At 36.4% G+C, this 24798-nt stretch overlaps 1 protein-coding gene across 1 annotated transcript in view; it reads right to left on the minus strand.

The window, feature by feature from the left end:
* Positions 1-1013: 1013 nt before the first annotated feature.
* The window catches only part of RPGR (retinitis pigmentosa GTPase regulator), a 39275-nt gene continuing 15490 nt past the window's right edge, over positions 1014-24798 (minus strand). The window contains exons 6-14 of the mRNA XM_031060195.1: positions 22072-22230; positions 14685-14840; positions 14046-14170; positions 12719-12898; positions 11676-11841; positions 10255-10361; positions 8464-8529; positions 5813-7469; positions 1014-1048 (exon numbers count right to left, since the gene is read on the minus strand). Of these exons, the coding sequence (XP_030916055.1) occupies positions 1014-1048; positions 5813-7469; positions 8464-8529; positions 10255-10361; positions 11676-11841; positions 12719-12898; positions 14046-14170; positions 14685-14840; positions 22072-22230 (2651 nt within the window). The remainder of the gene's footprint in view (positions 1049-5812; positions 7470-8463; positions 8530-10254; positions 10362-11675; positions 11842-12718; positions 12899-14045; positions 14171-14684; positions 14841-22071; positions 22231-24798) is intronic.

A 24798-nucleotide genomic window follows, 5' to 3' on the forward strand; every position in this document is an offset into this window, starting at 1 on the left:
AAAAGAGGTAAAGGCTTTGTTTAATATAAAATTCTTCTTAGAGCCACCTTTGTTTCTCTCTCTCACACTCTCCATATGACAGCACAAATACTTTACATTTAACAAAACCACAAAGGAGAATCTGTGTGAAAGGTGTGCCAGTCATGACAAATTATAAGGCTCTAAATCCACACCATTGAACCTGGGACACTGCAGCAGACAGCCCTGCAACCCACCACAGACCAAAAGAGTAATTTCTGATTTTTCAGTGCTAGAGAAATAAGAAAACCAGAATGGTAAATATTTTTACACCAGACATTTCAGGGCCCTGGTAAGAACTGTTTTCATAACTAAGCATGGGGGTTTGAGATAACAGTATTAATATTTGTTTAAGTTATTATAACATAGGTTGACAAACAAAAAAGCAATGAGCACTATCATAAATCCTTAAAAAAAGAGAGCGATTAAGTGTACTTGCTTCTTCTTTTGGCAATAGAAAAATAAAACTTCTGTTGCTGTCTGCAATGCAATTTTCTGATGCCAAAGCTGTCTCTCCAAAATCCTTTCAATATCCTTTCAATCCTCTCCTGTCTCCATTAAAACATAAATAAGTGTACAAGAATGTTAGAGCTCAGTGAGTGACTTCGGATCCCAAACATGCCCAGAACTTTACTGAGCACAATACCATGGGTTTGCCATTTCTGCAAGCAAAGAATTTGCTCAGTTGCTCATAGAATGCCTCAGTACTAAACACTGTCACTTCCACAATTAGATGAAAAATTACCCTTTAACATTTACTTTGCCCTTTTTAGGCCTATTTACAGATCCTCAATGAGAGATAGGATCTAGAAGGTAGTGTACCTCAATGTTATATGAGAGATAGGATCTAGAAGGTAGTGTAATCTTGGGAGAAAATAAGCTAAAATTTATATTAAAAGTTACCTAAAGGCAAGGAGAAACTAGGGGGGAAAAACCTAAGAGCAATGAAAATAATCACTAGATGTCCTTTCAGCATAATTCTGAAAGGCCCTGTTCTAAAGAATATCCATGTGGTCATCCAGATAAGAAACTGGAACAAAAAATAATGAGTGAAACCTAGACATTTTTTGCAGCTTGGAAAAGGACATTTTTGTTATTCATCATCAATTATGCAAAGAGATCTACTATCTGAATAAATGGTTTGATATGTTCAGCTATAATGGAAAAACTTATCTGCTGAAATTTTGCAGGCACAAGAGAAGAGCTGTGCTACAGAATATTCCAAGGTCACCCAGAACACCCTCACCTCTAAGCAGAGCTGTGAGGCAGCAGCAGACCTCTACCCCATCCTCTGAAGGTGCCAGAGGTGTTTGTATTGCACACCCACTGTAAAAGGCAGCACCTGCAATTCTGGGAATCTCTGCAAGACTGTGCAGGGGATTAAAATTTTGAGATGAGCTGCAGGGGATGCCTAGAAATTTGCATGTGCTTATTAACACTTTGAGGATGTCCAGTGTTGCTGCTTTTGACCATGTAGGTGATTGATTGTTGGTTAACTGTAATTAATAAATCAATAAACCACTTATTTTTGACTTAAACCACAGAACTGAACACTTTTTCCATGTGATAATCATTAGGGAATAAATAATGAAGAGGGAATAAGTGCTCTTTTTTCTAGTACAAGAATACAAAGACATCAAATGATGCAAATTAAAAAGAGGAGTTACTTCTCCAAACAATGTGTAAAGAAATCTAAGAATTATTTTCCAAAACATGCTAAACAGCCTAAAAATTGATTGAAAGAAATTCATGTGAAGAAAATGGATGTTAAATGTAATACATGTATCTGCTAAACTACAAATTATTGAAAATGTTGAATATATTCATTATACTGAATGATTACAGGGGCAAAGTAACACTACATGTTTGTGCTACTCTATATTCTAATTTTTTTTTTCCTAGGCACACACCAGCAGCCACTGGTAGAAAAGAGATGGATAGATCTTTGGTCTGGGCAATTGTCTGTTGTTTTCTCTCTCTAATGCAGGATTTCTTTTCTCTATTAAAAACTAACTCAGGACTATTTCTGCCATGTTTCTTCAGTACTGCATATAAATCTCTTTGTATGCCATAATAAATACCAAGGATATACTGAATTTTCACAAAACCACAAGTAGCCAACTTCATAAACCAGAATGAGTCAAACTAAATGAAATTCCACTCATTATGCTAATGGAGTTCCCAAGTCCCCTGAAAGCCCAGAAATGCTGGCATAGAGCACAATTTATGTAACGAGACTGTGGAAAACCCTTAGAAGTGCTGGAGTAAAGCTCTGCTTTTCCCCCACCACAGGAATGATCCACAAAACTACATAAAAACAGTTCTCAAATCAATGAATTTTAATCTAGACAAAACAAAGAAGAGGAGATGACCATAAGCTGGCTTCCTTCACTTTCTTGGAAAGCTTTCTGCTAGCAGCACATGTTAAGAGAGAAACAACAAATAGTCCTCATTTTCCTAAGATTTGCATTAAATGCTGCAACCAAACAGTAAATGAAGGGCCATTCCTATGTGGAATAGGAAATCACTTGCTTTAAAATGCTCTCTTTTTTTCTCTCTTTCTCTCTAGGAAATATTTTTCACTGGAAAAAAACAGGGTTTTTTTTGTTTTTCACAGCCCAGTTTTCTTCCAACGATGAATTCTAGAGCCACAAAGAAGCAGATGTCATATCCAAGAACCCCAGTTTTAGGCCCATAAAATACTTTTCAATACTACTAAACTTTCTAAGTTTAATCACAGTAATATCCTAATCTTTCTAAGAAAGATAAAATAACACATCACAGCTCCACTTAGTCTCAAGGGGAAGAGTTTTCAGAGGAGTTCAGTGGTAGCACAGCACACTGGCAAAACAGCCAATGACTCCATTATTAGAGAGAACTTGGGAAGGGCATTTAACTGATTAAATATTCTCTAACAGAATATGAGGATACTTACCCTGCTCCAAAGACACATGCTGATGTCAAGACAATGTGCTCCAGAGAATTCCAAAGTTTGAAACAAATTTCACAGGGACAAAATACAGCCACTGGGGTAACTTTTTGCTGTAGTTAGGCACAGCACGTGACTGGAGTGATCTTACCTTCAGATGCAGCATATGGAAGGGGTGAGTGAGGCAGGAAGATTGGACCTAGACCAGGATTTACTAGCAAACTACTGATCTTCTACAGACTTTATAGAAAATAAATTCTGGAGACATTGTGTCAAAGATTGTTTAATGCCAGCATCTTACAAAACAATATTAAAATATTTCAATGTAAGTATTGATTCCATTCATGTTTTTATTGAATGACATTTACTCATTTTGATTCCCTTCTTCTTCTCTCCTCATTTTCAAGTAGGGCTTAAACAATTATTTTTCTAGAAAATGTCAATATTGAGATCTGTTTGCAAAAATTTCCCAGACCCCCAATTGGCATAATATTCAAGTAACAATGCTGCATGATGAGCCCCTATCTCTTCATTTGCCAGTTCAGTCCCTAAGGGCTGGAAGAGTGATGCACTATCTTAAAAAAATAATTTGCAAGATTTGTTTGTGTATTTTAAGGAAATTCTAAAAGTATTAACTTCATCTTAAAAAAAAAATCAGACTTTCTTACCACTTTCCTTACTATTCCATCTGGTTTGTTGGTTTACCTCTTTTTGGAGATTACAGATAGGGTTTTTAAAAACCATAAACATTCTCCAATGAGGAGAAGTTTTGGCTCTGATCCTGGAAACATATATGTGTTTCACACAGCAACAACATATATTCCACCTCCTGAAGTACCTCAGAGTTAGAGGATAATGTAATGTAGTCTTTTGTAGGCAGATATAGAATCTTTTGTGTATTGCACAGTATAAACAACTAAAAAAATGTTTTAGAGGTGTATATTTCAAATTCTTAGTTCTATCCAATCATCAAGTGTGATATTCAAAAAATTATCCCTGAACTCTAAAGTAGTCTAGGCCAGATTCTGAGATCTGTGTGTGTCTTTTTGCTGACAGCAAATAAGAAGTCAGCCTTAAGGCCCTCGGAAAGTCCCAGGCCATCACTCACCCAGGCCTGCATTTCCATTTACCTCCCATCCGCTGACCCACGTAAATTTGGCAACTTGTCCTTTCTTTAATTTAGGTACTCGAACATTTTACCAATGTATGAACAGAATAAAAGTGGGGGGAATAAATTGTGGAGTGATCTGGAAGAGGTTTTACACAGAGTTCTGTGAGCCAGAGAGAAGTTTGATAAGAGGATCCATGTTTACCCCTGAAAGAAGTTTCTACCAAGGTTGCTGACATAGAAACCAAAATAGAAAGAAGAATAAATAAGAGAAACCTGCAACTGCCTATTCCAATGAACACTTTGTTTGTCTCTCATGTCCAATGAGTAAAGTGTAAACTTATGAGTTTTGCAAGAATGTATAAAAAGCATGCATGCTATAATAAAAACAGGTTTGAAGCCTTCTGAAAACGGAGTGTGTTGCTTTGTATTGTCACTCAATTACAACAGAGTGATACCAAGATTTTAAAATAGGTACCTTTGCTAATTTACTGAAAGTCCTTTCATGTAAGGCACATTATCAAGTAAACTGCCCTGCTACTAAAATTGGTGTGTTGCTGGTTCAAAGGCAAAGATTACACTGTTACGATGTAAAATTGATTTGTCAGCATGACATTACACTTTGATTAAGAGGCAAACACAGTTTACCTCCTCAGCAATTGTTTTATATATCATACATGATAAACATGATCGTGAAAATGATTGTATCAATAAAGTATGATTTCTCTCATAAAAATATCCTGAATCCAAACATTTTCTTCAGTCTTTTTCAAGAAATTGGCACTTAAATTATATGCATAACAGTATGCTGTGATTCCACAAAAGGTTCTTTTCAAGTAATAAAAATCAATCTGTTTCCTGAATAGGCTTAAAATTCATCTACAGTAGTCTATGCTACTTTAGTGTTAAATAATGAGGTAGCACATTGTTCCAAAATTGCTCTGGATTATGTAAACCATTTGCTACATGACGTTTGGATTTCACGTTTTGTTTAGAGCTGTTTGGTAAAGAAGCACTTTCTGTCTTTTCTGGCTTCCTGGCTTTGCTTTTCTTTTCTGGAAGTTTACTACTATAATTTTTCCTTTTATCTTTTACTTTTTCCTCTTCTTCTTCCTCCTCATCTTCATCTTCTCCCTCATCCTCTTCTTCCTCCTCTCCTAAATCTCCTTCCTCCTCATCTCCTTCTTCCCCCTCTTCCTCTTCACCTTCTCCTTCCTCTCCCTCTTCCCCTTCTTCTGCCTCCTCACCCTCTTCCCCTTTTTCTTCTTCCCCCTCTTCTTCTTCCCCTTCATCCTCTTCCCCCTCTTCCTCTTCTCCCTCTTCTTCTTCTTCTTCCTCTTCACCCTCTTCCTCTTTCTCCTCTTCCTCCTCACCCTCTTCCTCTTTTTCCTCTTCCTGCTCACCCTCTTCCTCTTTTTCCTCTTCCTCCTCTTCCCCTTCTCCTTCATCTTCCCCTTCTCCTTCTTCCTGTCCTGCCTCTTCCCCCTCCTCTACCTCTTCTTCTTCCTCTCCTGTTTCCTCATCTCCCCCTTCTTCCACTCCTTCTTCTTCCTCCTCATCTTCCTCTTCTTCTTCCACTCCCTCTTTTCCCTCATCTTCCCCAACACTCTCTTCTTCGTCTCCTACTCCCTCATCTTCTTCCACTCCTTCTCCCTCTTCTTTATCTTCCCCTTTCTCTTCATTTTCTCCCTCCTCTTCTTCCTTTTCATCTTCTTGCCCCTTGTCCCCTTCTGCCTCTGTTCCTTCCTCTTTCTCACCTCCTCTTTCCTCTTCCACTTCATCCTCCCCATCTTTTCCTTCTTCCACTCCATCCTCACCCACTTCCTTAGTTTCTGTATTTGCATCTTCCTCAACTTGTTCTTCTTCAGATACCTCTTCTTCCTTCCCTGCCAATGATTCTCCCAACTCCTCCTCTTCACCCTCTTTGTCTTTTTCATTTTCCTTTTCTTTTTCTTCTTCATCTTCTTCATAATTTTTCTTTTCATCTTCTCCTTCCTCTTCTGCCTCTACCTCCTTTTCTTCCCCTTCCTCTGCATCTTCCCCTCCTTCCTCACTCTCATCTCTTCCCTCACTTTTAACCTGCTCTTTGTCTTTTTCAGTGCCTTCCTCTTTCTCATACTTCTCCTCCATATCCTCCTTTTCTCCCTCACTCACCATTTCTTCTTCTTCCATCAACCTGCCTTGCTCATCTCTTTGCTCTTTGCCATCTTGCTGGCTGACCTCCTCAGTCTCCTCTGCACCCTCATTCCCACTTTCTCTTTCAGTCTGTGATTCTTCTTGTTCATTTTCTTCCTCATTATCTTTTCCCTCTTCATCTTTTTCTACTGAAACTTCATCTCTGTCATTTTTAACCTCACTCTCTTCTTCCTGTCCTAGCTTACCTTCACTGTCAATTGTTTCATCCAGTTTTTCTTTTTCACTTTCACCCTTTTCACTGCTTTCATTCTCCTGCTCCTGATCAGATTCCTCCTCATTCTTAATTTCTAATAGCCTGTCTTCATCAGGTTTAGCATCAGAGCTTGTTTCTTCCTCATTCAGACTTTTTAAATCAGTCTGTTCTACATGTTCTTTCTCATTGTTTGTAGCTTGCATCTCCTCAATCTCACTGTCTTTTTCCAAGTCCATATGTGTCACTGTCCTCCTTGCCCCCTGCACAACTGTGTGTTCATAAAAGGCCTCTTCCTTAAGTATATATTTTTGGAGATCATTAGTACTTTCCTCAGTTGATGATGATGATGATGATGAAGTTACAGATACTTGTTTCAAAATTTGATGCTTTTTTTTAAGCTCCTTCTGTTCTGCACTACTTTCTTCTCCTGTGACATTTATTCTTTCACACTTGTCAGATTTTTCAACACCATCCTTTAGTTTGTTTTGACTATCTGCTGTTTTTTGACTCCCTTGCTTTTTAACGGGACTGTATTCCTGTACAATTAATGAATCAGCCTGGGGCTGATCCCTGGGAGCAGAAGGAAGTACCTCTATTTTAAGGGATTGCTTAGATTTAACAGCTTTTGACTTTTTATTGGAAGAATTTATTTTTTCAGTCAGAATTTGATTTTCAGTGGGAAGATTATATCTTGCATCCTCTCTGAAAAATTCAGGATTTTCCACACACTCTTTTTCCCTTTTCACTAATATGCTTTTGTCCTCAGTAATTTCTTGAGCACCACTTTTCAAAGTACTATCACTTTGTGCATGCTCAGATTTACCTTTCTTTATACTTTTTCTGGCCTCAGGCTTCCCTACAAAGGCACTACTCTTTTCTAAATCTTGTCCAGTTGACTCTGAAAGTGAAGACTGCTTTTGTAAAGAGCCAGACTCTAATTTTGAGCCCTCCTTTGTGAAATCAGAATCCTTGTTTTTCAGCCCACCCTTACCATCTCTTTTCAGTTTCACATTTTTATTGTTCTTCTATTCCACATGAGAAGCAGAAAAATTAAAAAGAAAGAAAAAAAGCATTAAAGACAAATGGCAGCGAAAGAAAAAAGGTTACAAAAGCATCTGAACAAGAAAATAAACAATTTGTGAAAGGGGATTAAAAGACAGCATAAAAGGTAGAGTATTTCACATGAAATGAATTTACAAGTGCACGTATTAGAAGAATGTAACATCCTGGTAATGATCAGTGTAGTGCTACACCTTTCTCACTACCCAAGGAAATGCAGCAGGATTTGTGCAGCCAGTGCCACATCCCATAAACCAGAGCAGGGGCAATGCAGGAGGCTGTGCAAGCAGAAGGAAATTTATACAGTTCTCTTACACCTTCCTCCTTTAGAAATCTTCTGATGCACTCCCTGTTATGCCCTTTCTAAGAAGTTTGAAAATCTGTTGTCTTTCTGCTTTAAATTTTGCACTTATTTAACAAATTATGAATTTAAAAATCTAAAATAAAATTGTAATGAAATATAACAAAGTGCTGAAAAGCTGGGATCACTTTAGGAGTGAAACAGAAAGTACTACAAAGTACTTTAATTTCATAATTAAGACCAGTATTATGCTCCTCTAAATATACTTCATGGTGAATATCTGTAAATAAAATCTTTATTTACACTGTGTCCCAAACTATTTTCTTAGCAACAAACCAGTAGAAATTTATGTTATCACATGAAGTTACAGGGTGCATATAATAGCCTCTTGGTTCTTAAATTGGTGAAATACTACACACTCATCTCAAACTGCACTGGATACATGGAGTTCTAGGTGCCTGCCCAAATTCTCTCTGCCTTCATGCAGCTTCTTAGAATTTTAGGTCATGGACATTCAGAAAATTAGTAAGAGGAGGTCTATAAAATTTGCCCAACTTTTTAAAAAATTCAAAGCAAAATTATGAAGTACTAGGACAACACAAGAATTGCAGATTTTTAAACATCAGTATCAATATAAAATATGTAATTATTTACAGTACCTTCTGTTTTTGGAGTGGTGATAATTTTAAGGACCAGTCACCAGGATTCAACTTCATTGCATGTGTCTGCAAAAAAATAAGATCTCTATTAAAAAATAAATATATTTAATACAGAAAGCAGCATCAAAGCCCAGTTTTACTAAACGGAGCTAGTTTATGAACATTCTAATATTATTGCACAATCAGGGTGAGACAAACCTGTATGATCATTCAGCTCACCTATTTCACTTCCACTCCATTATTTTCTGCTTATAAAGAGTGTGGTGAACAAATGTCAACACCTAACCTGTCTGTAGAGACTGAACACTACCCTGACCTTTCTTAGAGCCCACAGGCACGTTTGAGATCCACCTTCCAGCCCATATAGCCTCACCTTCCCTGTGAGGTTACAAATAGAACCTTACTCCATTATCACCACAAACTTAACATCCAGTTTGGCACCACAGCCTTGAAAGAACATCTTCAAAGAAACGTTGCACAGCAGAATTTTTCCTTGGATTTTAATGCCTTTATCTCTTCCACATAAAGCAAGAAACCGAAAGGCAACACAGAATACTAATAGGTGGGAATATATAATGAAATTTTGCTCACCCCTTGCCATATATTCTAAATGACAATATAATCATATTGTCTGCTGTTGATTGTTAACTGGTCATGGTTTAACCACTATATGCTTTTTCAACACAGTGAGGATGGAGATTTCTGGTTTCAGACTCCCAATAATTTGTATCATCACTATAACATTAAAGGTTTTTCCGCCTCTTGTCACAGGTGTCAATAAGATGTATGTTGCCACAGTCCAGAAAAATTGAAAATAACTATGCTGTAGCAGATTGTTTTCATTCAGATCCAAGAAGAGCAACCATTTATCTTGTATTTTGACAAGTTTGCCTGATAGGCTTTTTTTCATATTTATGGTTAAAAATTTTTAAATGTTTTAAAATTGATTCAGGACAGGTATAAAAATGAAAATGAGAAGGAAGTCTAGCACATAAAGTGTGCAATATGCAAATAATGCTTCAGTAAATTAATGGAGGCCATGTTGTACATTGAATCTGATCACATTTTTTTCTTGTAAATTAAAATGAAGTTTTATAATGTTAAATAAATGGCATGGACAAACAGACAGTTAAATTACTAAGTACTTTTAAATGCAAACAAATGATAATTCCTGTAGATGTTCAATCCCTCCAGCATAACTGTGGCTGCATTAAGGCCAGGACATGTCCCTTCTGCTGAGAGAACAAAATGTTTTGGAAAGCTGTACAAGTGGTAAGGTGAACATGTTTTTTAAATAAAAGAAATATGTAGGAACAAGCTGGGGGATCACCAAATAATAAAAATGTCTGGATTTTGGCCTTCCCTTTAATGTGATCCACCTGTATTAAAAAACCTCTTCTCAAACAGGAAAAGATGCTCTTCTGCTTCATTTCCTGCATTTCTCTGTTGGAAATCATCAAGAAAAGCAAGATCAGAGACAGAGATCACCATGTGGCCTCCAGCATCCTTTTCCTTTCCTTTCTGATTTCCAGAGCTAAAGTGTGGGGAGGCACTGCACTACTTGGACTGCTTCATATCACAATACTACTTTGAAAATTAAAACATATTTTAGCATTGGGTAATGACGATACAAAATGCATGCTCATCTAACAGTGTGTCAGTAAGATGTGTGTCACATATGATGCCCAGGTAGTCAGGAATTCTGCATTAGAACCTGAAACAGAGTTCAGATTCTTTGTCTCCCCCTGCAAAAAATTACTGAATTATAGATCCATTAGTGGAATATATTACCATATTTAAGATGTCAGTTGTATCCCCAAGGTTTCTGTCAATATTTTCATTATCTGAATCTTGTTCTGAAGAGACTTCACTAGGTTTATCTTTTTGATGATCATTTTCTACAAGGTAAAACAGGGGCAAATAAACAAGTGTCATAGGAACCAGCACTGTACAGCAAACAGAACACCCCACTCTTATAAAATAGAGATTATTCCTATTTTACTAACACAGAACTGAAGTCCTCAGATTCCCCCAGCCCAAGACACAGGAAAACCACTTCCATCTCCTTTCATCATTAACAAGAGAGGGAGTTTAGCAATCTGCTCTCAGTGCACTGTATGTCTCTGACCATTTCTGCAGGCTTTCAAAGCCTAAATATTACCTGGGAGAGAGATTCTTTTGGATAATCTCTTTAACAATAGCGTAACAATTAGACCAAAGTAGCTGCAGTTGTGTTATCTCCATTGCACATTATCTATGTAATGGACGGAGAGACAGTGAGTTTCATGCAGCATTACAAAAATGTCCCTACATCATTAAGCTCATCAGGTCTACGACCATTTTGTACAGCAAAAACCTGAGGTTTTAGGTCTAAGAAAACTCTAAAGGAAATTCAAATTTCACTGCATTGCTTTCCTGGAACCAGAAATGCTAATGGACATGCCAGCAAATTTAAAAATAACCATCTTCATTCTATGAATGAATTACTTTCAAATTAGATTTGGCTGTCCAGTAAATCTGAACTAACAATTACACAGAAGTTCTGCATCCTGCATTCTTCAGCATTGTTCTTTCTAGGAAATCACACAGGCCCAGGATGCCAGACAAGTCCAGAACTGCTCTAGAGAATCTGTGCCAAAGTCCAGTGCTGTATTATGGTTACCCAGACTTTTCCATCAGTTAGAATATGGTAAACCTGTATTATCTTAGATAACAAAGAGTGAAGAGTACTTCTGCTTTTCCAAGTGAAGAAGAAAGGTCCTGTAAGAATCAGTAGACCCCTTTTCTTATGTTTTCTTATCCAAGTTCCTTGTAGGCTTACTTATGTCCTTAACACTGTTCCTAACTTTTTGGATTTTTCCTGTAATTCCTTTTTTTTTTTCAGTGTGTGAAAACAAAGTAAGTAGTTAATATCATTACACTATTTTTGTGGATCTTATTTCTAAAGACTTAAGGAACCACGGGTACAATTAATAAATTGTCTTTTTTCACTCAAGCCTCCTCTTAATCTTTAAACTTGTTTTGCAAACATGAACAGTGTGAGGCAATTTTTGTCTGCATTTCTCTGCTTTCATGCCTGTATGCTGCCAGACTGTCCTGAGGTAAGACTGAACCTGAACCTTCTTTCCGGTCCAAACTGCACATTTTTTTAATGAATTATGAGTCAAACCATTCTTATCAGAAAACAGCAGCAAGATATGGGGACACTTCACCTTTCTCATGGTCTCCATCCCTCCCAGATTCAGCTTTAGGATGACTTCTTGCAGAAAACCAGAATGGGCTGGTGTTGCTTGCCACAGGCAATGAAGATTTTAAGAAGCCTTCCCCCATGGCAGGCAGAGTTTGTGCCATTCGAGCAAACTGCTCTGGTGACCTTTCCTTTAGGAGATTGAAAAACAATAAATTGAGAAAAAGGGTAGAAGAACAAAATGTAAGCAATCTCATACTTATTGCTGTTAGCTTGGGATACAGTGCTGCAACTTAAGAAGCATAAATAAATATCTTTTAAAATTTTAATTATTTATAATCCTAGAAAGTGGGTAGGCACAAAGTGGGATTTTTAAGATCATCTCTATGCAATGATTTCAAGCAATCCTAAAATATACACAAAGGAGAAAAAGAACTTTTTCATGTTATCCAAAATGAAGAACTAATCTCTCAAATATCTTAAGGTATTTAATCCACAACATCAATATATTTTTATAGAATAAACTCAGCTTTTGGTAGAGTTAGTTCTCAGACAGGTAAGTGAAATGATCCAATTCATTGTGCTGTGTAAGGAAATCACATGGAATGTGTAGTGGAGATAAAATAGCAGAAAGTAATATTTTAAGTAGCTACATCTAATATTCTCCTTTGATATTTTATAAACTATGAAATTGTTTAATATATTCAAGGGTTCAGAGGGAACAGCAAAAGAGTCAGGTTCTTGCTATTTTTCAAAAAATATTTCTAAGAGAGTTTTAAAAAATGCGAAGGAACAGGTTCTACATTTTAGAACAAAAAAAATTACAAATCCAATTTGAATCTCTTTCACAGAAATAATTAAGCAAAATCCAAACAATACCTACTGGTTTTTCTCCTGCATCAATTTTTGGAACCAGGGTAAATGTCTGTTTTTCATATTACACATTAAAACTAAACCCTTAGTTTAAGAAGATATATTTAACTGCTTGGCATATGCTGAGACTTTAGCTTTAAAAGTGCTTTTGATTCCTGAAAGAAGTATTGCAACTCTAAATACCTCTGAGCTTACCCTCTCTCGACGTCTCATTCGTGCTGCTGATAACTGCAAAGTGTTTGCCAGCACAAAGTCCCCTCTGCTCTGAGAGGCAGCAGCAGTCAAACGAGGCTCATATAAATCTTCCAAGGGTATTTCAGATCCTTTAGGTCTTGGAGCAGCAAAAACCAGCATGTGACAACCCCCACAAGCAACCTATAGCTCAAAAAAAGGTCTGATTACTTCATTTGCAAGTATGCAAGGATGCACTTTTCTTACTGTCATCTCTAGGGACTTAGATGATAAGAAAGAAATGTAGTAGAAGTAAGACATAGCAAATGGCTTCAAATTTAGTTCCCAATTACACCAACAAGATAAAAGTACCTAATTACATTTATTAATGACTAGTGGTCTATGTTCACTTCTTCTTAGTTAAATACAATGTATTTGTACTGAACAGAACAAAACCAGGATTATCAAAATTTTTATATAAATGATAGCAAAGATATTTCCACTTATTTTCAAGAGACTTTAGCTATTTATTTTGATATGAATCACTTGAGAGCAATACTGATAGTTTCAAACCTAAATGTTTTATCACAAAATCAGCAAAATGTAAAATAAATTCAACACCCTCCAGTAGACACAGTATTATTACATAAAGATCAGAGGTTTCACTTTTTAAAAGGTTTAAAACATTCACTGCTTCTAATAAAACTTCCTTCACCTCTAATTCCTGTAAACAAACAGAAGTGATCAATAGACTTTTGTTGAAAATTTTGTTCAATCCTGAGTCATGTTAATATTTTTGATGCTGACAATTCTCTGATATTTCTTCCACACCTCAAGAAGCAGATGGAAAAACTTCCCTTACACAATTGTCAAAAGAAAAGACTTCCTTTTCAGTTTGCTTTCTTGTTCAGCTTGGATTAAAAAAAACCCTCAAATTTTCTTGAGGTTTAAAAAAATCCCACTGTACAAAAATTGTCAAAATTTAAAAGATTACTCTCTGGTGTTTACAAAAAAAGATATAAATTACCCCACACTTCCAACCATCCAGGAGTAATAAATAATTCAGTTTATGAGCTACCACAGCTCTGAAGACCAAAACACCATAGAACAAGAGTACTGAATAAAACCCTAAAGAGGAATCTGTATGTCAAGCCCAAGTCAAAGACATTCTAAACTAAATTAACACTGTGCTAAGCATAGATAGTTTCCTCTTTCCTTCAGTTTGTGTTGTCTACTGTTTAAATGTTACAGAAAGAAATAACTCTATAATGATATTTCAGCTCTCATTAATAATGTGTTTCATAAAAAGATAAATATTATGATGTCTGAGAGGAATGAACAAAGGTTTTACCAAAAGGACTGTGAACTTCAAGAAATTGTAACACAGAGTGGGATCAAACAGATTTGTAAAACTCTCTTCTCCAAAGCCTAACTTGCCATGTCGTCCATCTCCAAAAGTAAACATCAGGCCATTCTCTGCATATGGGAATAAAAAGGATGTTAAAACAAAGATTCAGTAGAAAACCAGGACAGAACCATCACAAAGCAACAGGCTATGAAAGTAAGAAATATTTCCCTTCCAAAAGCAAAATCTGAACAATTATTTTTAGATCTTCAACAGATGAATATTATTAAAAAAATATGCATGTTTTCAGACCAAGTACTGTCTGAGATGTTGGTCTAGACAATTTGTAAAAAAACCCACCCCAACAAAATAGTAAGATTTAAACTATACAGAAAAACAATGGCTTCTAAACAAGAATATTTGTTAGCAAGGCATAATTAGGAGGTTATAATTCCCCAAGAGATACAGAGTTATGCATGGCATGGCTGTGAGTCAGAAATTCCTGTTGAATTCACCTTTCTCACTGGCTCATTTCACCCTTAGAACCAGTAATGGATATGTCTGCTCCTGCTCATTGTATCAGGAAAGCTTTTACAGCATAATAGAGAGTTCTAGAAGTGGTTCCAGAATTTTGCACTCCCATACCTGCTATCACAGCAGTGTGATTTTCCCCACATGCAATGTTACAAATTTTATGCCTCTTCAAGCGTTTCACAGGCTTTGGTACTGAACTTTCAAACACAAAAGTTCCATGTCCCAGCTGCCCATATTGTCCAAGTCCAAAAGTATAAACATCTGTCTCTGAAATTATACAGATAAAGTTAACAACAAATATGCTGGTACATATATTTTATACATATATATTATATTATATTATATTATATTATTATAATATTAATTATTATATTAGTTATAAATAATTATATTTATTATACAAATTATACATTTATTTATTAATATAATAGCCTACATTCTATTCTCCAAATGGAAGGCCACTGACATAAACATAATTAAAAATGTTTAATCAATTAATAAATGTGCCAACTAATAAATTACATTTATCAATTATTAATATACAACAAAATAAAAAAAACAGGAATTCAAGCAATGAAGTATACACAGAGAAGAATTTTGAATGTTTCAATGTGTGATATACTTTCTAACATAAATGCAAAATAATCCACTGATCATATGTACAAAAAAAATTTAAAATGTATGGGAATTTACATATTGCAATCAATTCAAGACTATAATATTCATACATTTATGTGCATTTTCACAATAGCCTCATCTTAATTACTCATTAGCTCCATGAACATTGTATAGCCCTAAATATAATAGACAAGACCTCATAATTTGTATGTAGGAAGAGACTGGAACAGTAACAGAATAGGTTTGAGTCTTCTGTTCAGCTACCAAATCAGCCCTGCAATAAATACAGAGAACACTATAATTGTGTTATCTTGTGACAGAATAATCATCTTTCCACATTTATATTTTGTCTACTTAATGGACTGTGTGTGCCAGGAAAAAGAATGAGAGCTTCTCCAAAGCAATAAAGATTCTTGGTGTGTCCATCCTGGCACTCCATCACTACAGGGGAAGATTGTGAAGCTTGGAAATCTTGATGAGGTCATGCTTGAACAGAGAAGTTCTTTGGGAAAAAGGGAGAAGTTTTCCTAGAATTTCGTTTCCTGCCTCTTTGTCTTTTGCATGTAGGCAACAAAGGAAAAGTGAGAGAAATTCTACTTAAAGCACTTGAAAAAATGAGAAAGATTATAAATTGACAAAAAATATTCTATGTTAAGTTAAAAGAACTTTCCAATTTCAAAGGAACAATGGTGAAATAGTAACATTACATATGGAAATGTTCTTTCTAGGAAAGTCTTTTCATTCCTGTTCCTTACAAAGTGTTCCATAATAAGACGTCATGAATTCACATCATTAAAAAAAAAGCCCAATGGTCTCACATTTTTTGTAAATTGTAGATGAAAAGTATTGAGCAAACATGGTTTTTTTACTAAATGTAATGGTAAAGCTCCCTCTGCTGGAAATTTTAGTGCAAGAAAGTAAAACCTCGGGAGTAAGTTTGAAGTAAAAGTAGTAAGAATGTTCCTGTAATATTTAGACTCCCTGCATAAGAATCAAGAAACTCCACTTGAAAGACAGGAGCTTTCTCTAAGCAAAAAAGTCTCATCTTTATTTCAGTAAACTGCTTTCTCAGGATGGCTGATTCAAAAAATCCTGTTTAGAAGTACTGCATTTATTTAAACAATTCTTTGGAAACTGGCAGATATTTTAATTACATGGCTTTATCTAATTAACATAATTACTTGAACATGAACTACAGTTTTTTTTCTTTAATCCTAGCATGAAACATGCAAAGTCTTCTGCATGTGTGTTGAAAGGGAGATGTTCTCAAATGTTAACTTTAAAACTGCAGGGAATTTTTTCTTTCTTTTCTTTCAGTGTTTCTACTGAAAATGAGGAAAAAGGCCAATCCCAAGCCGGGTTAGATTGCTTTCATATGATGAATAATTTCTTCTGCTGCCTTTATAGACCAGTGGCACCTAAATGTTGCTCATCCTAAATTTGCTTCTTAGTGAATTATCAGAGTAGAGAAAGAAAAAAACTTTGAACCTTTCTTAAATGATTTACCACTCTGGTGCAGAAGTGGGGTCACACCTCACTAATAACCCCCTTCAGTAGAAATGAGGTATTTCCTCCCATCTGTCTTTATAAATGCATGGAAAGAGAAGAGTGTGGAAAAGCAACCTCACACACTTCTTGATAAAATGACAGGGGTGATTTTCATCATTCTGAACACAGCAGCAGCCCATGAGGGGGCCCTTGAAGGATAAAGAGAAATGTTTTCAGAGGCTGCACAGAAGACAATGGCTTTGCTGTTCCAAGTGACCTCCAGCACCTGAGTGCTGGAAGAGCTGCTTCTTTACTTCCTATTTCCCTTTTTGGAAAAGGGGATATTTCCCTGTAGCTGTGTTATCTTCCATCTTTGCAGGCATCTTTTGTAATCTCTGTGATCATTTGCACTATCAATAAAACACTCCTAGGCAAAAAGCTATATAACTTTCATATTGCTTTTTACAACATACCATTTGCTGACAGAACTGTATGAGCTCAAAGAATGTTTTTCAAAATCATGCATTCCCTGCTATGTATCTAAGGCTACAGATGAAGCTAAAAAGTCCACAGAACTAAAAAGGAAACAGGTAAGCTTATATCATAGCAACATAGAATGGTTTGGGTTGGAAGAGACCTTAAAGATCATCTTGTTCCAACCTCTTGCAATGGGCAGGGATACTTTCAACTAGACCAGGTTGCTCCCATCCAGCCTGGCCTTGTACACAGCCAGGGATGGGACATCCACAACTTCTCTGGGCAACGTGTGCCAGGGCCTCAACACTCTCACAGTAAAGAATTTCTTCCTAATATCCAACCTAAACTTACTCTCTGTCAGTTTGAAGCCATTCCCCCTTGTCCTGTCACTCCAGGCTCTTGTAAATAGTCCCCCTCCATTATTTCTTGTAGGCTCTGTTCAAGTACTGGAAGACTGGAAGCCATTAAATCAGCCCAGAACCTTCTCTTTTCCAGGCAGAACAACCCCAATTCTCTCAGCCTTTCCTCACAGGGGAGGTGCTGCATCCCTCTAATCATCCTGGTGGCCTGTCCACATAAATTCATTCCCCTTGAACATTACCATTATTATTATTACTACTACTATAACTATTATGCCAATGAACTATTCACTCTCATAATAGCTTTATTTTTAAACAGCTTATGCTGAAAAATATTACTGTAAAAAATCAACTGTCAACACAATGTTCAGTATTCAGAATTAGTAACTGGATTTGGGGATTTCAGTATAAATAGTATACAGACTTAAGAATGGTTTGAAAAATCTAATAATCCTATATGGGCTGAATTGTGAGTTCTGACAGGAAAAGGTAGAGTTTTTACATCCTTTTTGTCCTCTTTCAAAAGGGTGCCTTGACTTCCTTTTCTTTTTAAAAGACCTTGAAACAGAAGATGAAAAATCCAACATTTTACATACTAATGCACTAATGTTCTTATGTCAAACATTCTGTTCTCAAAGGTCTGCTTCACTTTTTCCTTTGAAGAGCTATCTTTGCTTTCCTTCCTTTCAGAGAATGAAAGGAAGTAATATATCCTTCTATAGAAAAAATTATTCCCAGAGGATCTGTCCTCATCTGAAAAAAACTGCAAGATATTAAGGCCACTCCAAATAATCCGTTTCTTCTTTTCCAATTTCTAGATTCAGATTCATTATTTTTCTACCTTTTAAAACACCCTACTGAAAAAAGCACACAAATTGGGATTGCTGCTCTCCCATGTTAAATTTGAAAGTGATGACACCAACAGCTTTCATTTGCAGCAGGAAGTACCTGCAAGCATTGGGGGAATTTGGTGCAATTCTCAGTCTCTGAGAGAATGAATCTGAGATGAGGACAGGATCTGCTCAGACTGGCTGACTGACTGCCATGAAATGAAAAGCTTTGTGCTACCAAGAATTTGCATGATAGAATTTTTAAATGCAATTCTGCTTATTGTCTAGAACAATTGCAAATATTAAAGGCAGAGGTAACAACAGAGCTTGTAAAGATGATGGTTTCCAATACTACACTCAACATTTCTAAAACCAATCTTTTTAAAATTGGGATTTTTCCTAAATTATTGCTGTCAACAATTTAATTGAGAAAAAAAATTGAATTTGTCATTTTAGAATTTCAGAGGAAAAAACCCAAAGAATTATTTTAATATACACTTTCTACCTTTTACTCTGATGCTTGTAGAGATTCCAAGCAGTACCTTGATTTAATAACCCAGATAACAGTGGTTCTCACCACACAAAATTGCCAATAGAATAGACAACAGTCATAAAAAAGAAATCATATTAAGTGCTTTGGAATAGACTAATTACACATAAGAGTCAGGAAGAAACTTGCCTTATACTCTGTAAGATAACTGAATTATGCTTTCTTCTAATTTGATAAACTCCAAGTAGAAATGATGTCAAGAAATGAGCCAAGATGAGCAACAGTTTTTCCATATGACATTTTCTCTTGTGCTTTTGCTATGTCAAATGAGATAGATGAAGCAATGGAATATTCAATAGTCACATACTCAATTCTCATTTCCTGAGACTGAAATGTCACATCCTTAAAAGCTGGAAAGACCCTGAAAGGATGAAAACCACACCAGTACATATTGTGTTACTAAAGGCAAGCAGCATCCATTTTCATGGAGGATGACACTTGAAATTCAGAGTTTCTTCAAAATTGTATTACTTTCCTAATTTATGAAAATGAACTTAAAAGAGGTGTAAATGTTTCTGCCCCTCTTTAAAGATATCTCATCAGAATTCTCAGTTTCTGGTCATACCACCTCAAGATGAATTTAGGACCAATTTTAAGTGAAGTTTCTGGTGCAAAGCCATTTATGTATGTATGTCACAGTCCCTTAAAATTTTTAGTATCCACATCTATCTCTTTTCACAACTTTTTGTTCAAATTTTGCTTTGAGTCAGAAAATGTTCTCTATGTTAACACTTCTGACAAAGTATCTTTCATTTGAGACACTATTGCCACTATTCTCTACTGTTTAACTCAAAGTGTCTTAGTCGGAAGTTCACATTTGTCACCCATTTAATAACAGCTGAATCACATTAAAAAACATCTATCTGATTTTTCACTCTTATCACAACTATTAATCTTCAGGAAGTGTATTTTGTTGGAGGATATAGTTTTCCTCTTTTTGTGACTCTACTAGGTCCTCTGGCACTCAACACTTTGATCATCAACTGCCAGCTCAGTCAGAATTGAATTTCCTACTTCTACTAAAGAATTTATTTCCATAAACAAGAAAATCTTAAATATATGTATATTTATTAACTTATTACAGTATTTTTTTCACTGCATTTTTCTATGGCTTTTATATTTCCCTCTTTGTTCTAGCTCTTGTACAGATTTCACTATAATGATAATGGCATCCAGGTCTGTGTCTTTCTTCTAAATCTCTGTAACAGTCATTGGTTATAATGGTTATTTTTATCACATGAAACACCATTAAATCAAAAAATCTACTGGTTGAATTCAGATTTATGGTTAAAAAAATAATCAATGATGATAATCAAATTCTTTCTACAAAACTTCACTTTATAACTCATAAAATAATGCTATGATTTATGCATTTGTTGGTCCCAAATTTATGGCCATTTTTTCACTAATAATGGTAATCTGATTTCACATAAATAAATTTATTTTGTGACATAGAATACTGCCAGGGTAAGACTGTATCTCGGTGGAAGAAGGGAGTCAAAGGCATTGAAATGTAGACAGATGTTTACATTGCTTCCTGGATTAGCTACTGCTATTTCCTCTTTATAGTTTTCCCAAAGGAATTTTAACCTACCCAGAATCTTGCAGCTTGACTCACTATACATAATCTTTTCCAGCATTTCACTTCCACCTTTACTCTTTCCAATGGCTTGCAACACAACACCACTCACAATCTCCCTCAGTTAGATTTTCAGTTTATATTTTAGAAGGTTTGGCTACATAACCTTGAATGCACACCACAAGATTGTCAAGAGACAACCACAGAGAATACAGATTAGAATACAGATTATGTCAAAAGACATACAGAGAATACAGATTAGAATACAGATTTAAGGACTCATATCTATCCATCCAACATATACATAGCTTGGTTATATATCTATATATATCTTGGTTTTACAGCTTTTTTATTTTGGCAGAAGAAAAATCACAGGCTATTCAGTTTTACACATATTATATTCATTGCAAGCTAAAGCTGATATTTTTTGAACTATCTTCAGGCAAAGTCAACTCATTGCAAGCTAAAGCTGATATTTTTGAACTATCTTCAGGCAAAGTCAAACTTACCTTTCCTGCTTCTACACCACTCTAGGTCAGGATAGGATTTGTGGAAAGAAATGGCTGGCACTGCTTTGCATGTATGCCTTGGAAAAGCTCAGTCACCACTGGCAGACAACCATTTAACAGTTCAGTAACACACAGCATTTTCCAAGTACTATATATGTGGCCCTGTGAATTAATATGTAACATTTGTATTTGCTGATTTTCATAACCTGCACAATATGTCAAATGTCTGTACTGGTTTCATATTTATGCTAAAGATTCTGCTCAAAGGCACAAGCAAATTCTGTATCACAATAAGAGATATTTAATCCATTCAGGCATGCAGTAGATAGTGAAGCTACTTGAAAAGTGACTTCCTACATACCTTCCTAAATATTCAAGAGCATTTAAATTTACTACAGAATGGAAGCTTTCCTCTAGAATTTCCCTCTCACTGCAATAACAACTTCAAGCTCCTTAGAGGAAAAAAACATCAATCATCTGTGTTGCACCAGGTGGTGCTGGCTTATTACAATTCCAGTAAGAAAGACACTCAGCCTATGTAAAGTTCTCTGAAAATGTTATTTATTGGAGCTAAGACTATAAAGAAAAAGAAGACAGGATCAATAACCTTCTGTCCCTTCAGAGGCTGGGAGTCCTGGGCTGCGTGGAATTGAAAAGGACCCCAGCATGCTCTGCAGATCCTATCCATGGAAGGTTACCTCACTTTGAGCTCTTACAGGATTTTCTTATACCCAAAACCACTCTATACATCATTTATACTGATAAATTCAGCATTTTATACTGAATAAAAAGCACATTCACATTGCTGAAGTTTCAGATAAAGCAAGGACAGGCAAGTCGTGTCAACCAGGAGTGGCCTGGAAGCTCCTCTGTTAAAATCACCTGGCCAAGTTCATCCTGTAGCCAAGGGACATGGGCAGTGCAGCACAGGCCTGCCTCAGCTGGGTGGTACATGGATTTCTACCTGCTTGGTATACAATGGCCTTCCAGTTAGGGTCAGCATCCAGCCCTTCAGTGGGATGTAAATTCCTTAAAGGGAATGGAGTTTAAATTACAGGGCTGTAAGAAGAGCCAGTTAAATTGCATACCTGTCAGCACCACAGTGTGTTCTCCACCACAAGCAACCTTATTAACCTTTTCCATAATTCCCAGTACAGGCTGTGGGACTCTATTGTTCTTCAGCTGTTCAGGTAATAATCCCAGTTTCCCATTCACAGCTTCTCCAAAAGTATAGAGCTCACCATCTCCTGTGAAAATACAGAACAGAGTATGGTTTCTAGCACACACTCAGGAGCAAGAATGGGTTGTCAAGACTGCTGCAGACACAAATTATAAAGACAGAATATGAACATCACAGGATAGCTGAACATATTTGTATAACGCCCAAACAGCTGCGAAAAGCACAGAATTCACAGAATCACTGGGTTGGAAGAGACCTTCAAGATCATTGAGCCCAACCCAGCCCTAACACCTCAACTAAACCCTGGCACCCAGTGCCACATCCAGGCTTTTTTAAAGACATCCAGGGATGGTGACTCCACTACCTCCCCAGGCAGTCAATTCTAGAACTTCATCACTTTTTCTGTAAAAAACTTTTTTCCTAATATCCAACCTATATTTCCCTTGGCACAGTTTAAGACTGTGCCCTCTGGTTCTGTCAGTGCTGCCTGGAGAAAAAGACCAACCCCACCTGAGCACAGCCACCTTTCAGGGAGTTTAGAGAGTGATAAGGTCACCTCTGAGCCTCCTTTTCTCCAGGCTGAACAACCCCAGCTCCCTCAGTCGTTCCTCGCAGGGTTTGTGTTCCCAGCCCCTCACCCTCACTCTGCTTTGATGGGACACAAAGGGGATTTGAGTCCCCTGCAAATTCCAAATCACAATATTTAGCCTGCAAGGAATGTAGCCACAGGAAAAACAAAACCATATACATCCTGCTTCTGAGAGGTGGTAATTCTCTCTGTAATCAGTATTTAAGTCAAATGAAGAATTGCTTGTAAGAATCTGAACTGAAACAGAAAATAATTTTGTGTGGAATTTTGATGGAAAATCAACCTGCTCAAGCAGGATCATCCCTGAGCACATGGCACAGGATTGTGTCCAGACATTTCTGGAATATCTCCAGTGAGGGAGACTCCACACCCTCTCTGGGTGTCTTTCCCAGTGCTTGGTCACTGCACAATGAAGAAATCCCTCCTCATGTTCAGGTGGAACTTCCCGGCCATCAGTTCCTGCCCATTCCTCCTGTCCCATTGCTGGAACCACGGAGCAGCCTGGTCCATGCCCTGACCCTCCCTGCAGACAGGGATGAGGGCCCCTCTCAGCCTCATCTTCTCGAGGCTCTCTTACATTCTTCTACACCTCTAAGAATTTTTTCAGTCATTTCAATCTGTCTGTGCTTCTTAAGAACCAACAAATTACCTCAGCTGCAAAAAATGACATTTTATTAAATTTTAAACCTATGAACCGCGTTTAGGCTTCTCTGTTCAGTTTGATTTCCTGTTTTAATTCTGATTTTATTTGTATATCTATATGCAGAAATACTTTGCTGTTATTTGCATCAGCACCAATTTTCTGTTCTAAAACAGCAGCCCAATTAAAAAGATAAAAATCAACTGCAATGTGAGGTTTTCTGCAACCAAAACATTCTGCTGACAAAAAGAGATTTTAAGCATCCTAAGTGGAAAGAACAAAAAAAGCAACAAAAAGAATCCTGTATTTTTTGGAAGATAAGTATTTTTTCAGTACTCTTAGATCAGCCATATATTTCTAAAAACAAGTTTGAAAAAAAACCCAAAAGCACTTGGGAGATAACTACTTATGCAGTTCTCTTTGAAGAGACCAGCAGTTCTTTTTAAACACTATTGCACTGAAAAAATTAATCCAATCATTATCTAATTAAGAGGATTAGAGATTCAAATGGCCAAGCCTCCCAAACTCATCAAGTTTATTACATTTTTTCCACTTAATAATCCAGCTAACAAAGATAAAACCATTTACCAAAGCAATTTTTGAATACATTACACATCCCTTTTGGGCAAATAGTGGTCTAAAAACTGTGAAAAATAGCAATCAAGCATGAACAGAACCCAGTCAAACCCAGATAAATTTTGAGTGCATCTGCATGCTGAGGACATGATGTACTGTGTGGAGTACACCTGAATTTTAAAGACACTCTGTTCACAACAAAACCTGGTTATTTAATTTGTTCCTCTCATATGAGTCACACTCTCACATGTTGAACTTTCCCTAATGTGATTTTCTGTATCACTAAACTTAAAATCACAGGAGCACATCAAGAAAATGGACAAATGAATGGAAAATGTCCCTCAAAGGAAAATGTGCATTTGAGTGCATAGATAAGAGATCTGGCTGGTGGCAAATGAGGGACAAAAATGAGTGGACAAAAGAATTGGATAATGCTCACATTTCTTGAATAAATGAGAAGAAAAAGAAAATAAATATTTATTAAGACCAAATTGGTTAAAACTGTCTCAAACACTGAAATTCAGAGCATGGAAGTGTTTGTGGCATGAATGATTCTTAAACCAGTCCTTAAAAATAATGACAAAATGTATTAAAAAAAAGAACTCAAGGAATCTGCAAAACTCTTTATAAAAAGACATATTCTCACTAAGAATCTATCTTGACCTTGATTACAGTTACAATTCAGGCAGGGGAAACACTAGAAGGGGTCTAATATATTCAATTCCTTTCTGTCTCCACACATCTAATTCTGCTGTAGAAGCCAGAGCAGTGGTGAGATACATCAGCTTTTCCTGCTCTCCATCTCCTGCAGTGGACAAATGAGCTGTACA

This window comes from Geospiza fortis, unplaced genomic scaffold (genome assembly GCF_000277835.1).
Source record: "Geospiza fortis unplaced genomic scaffold, GeoFor_1.0 scaffold20, whole genome shotgun sequence".
In the NCBI taxonomy this organism is placed as follows: Eukaryota; Metazoa; Chordata; class Aves; order Passeriformes; family Thraupidae; genus Geospiza; species Geospiza fortis.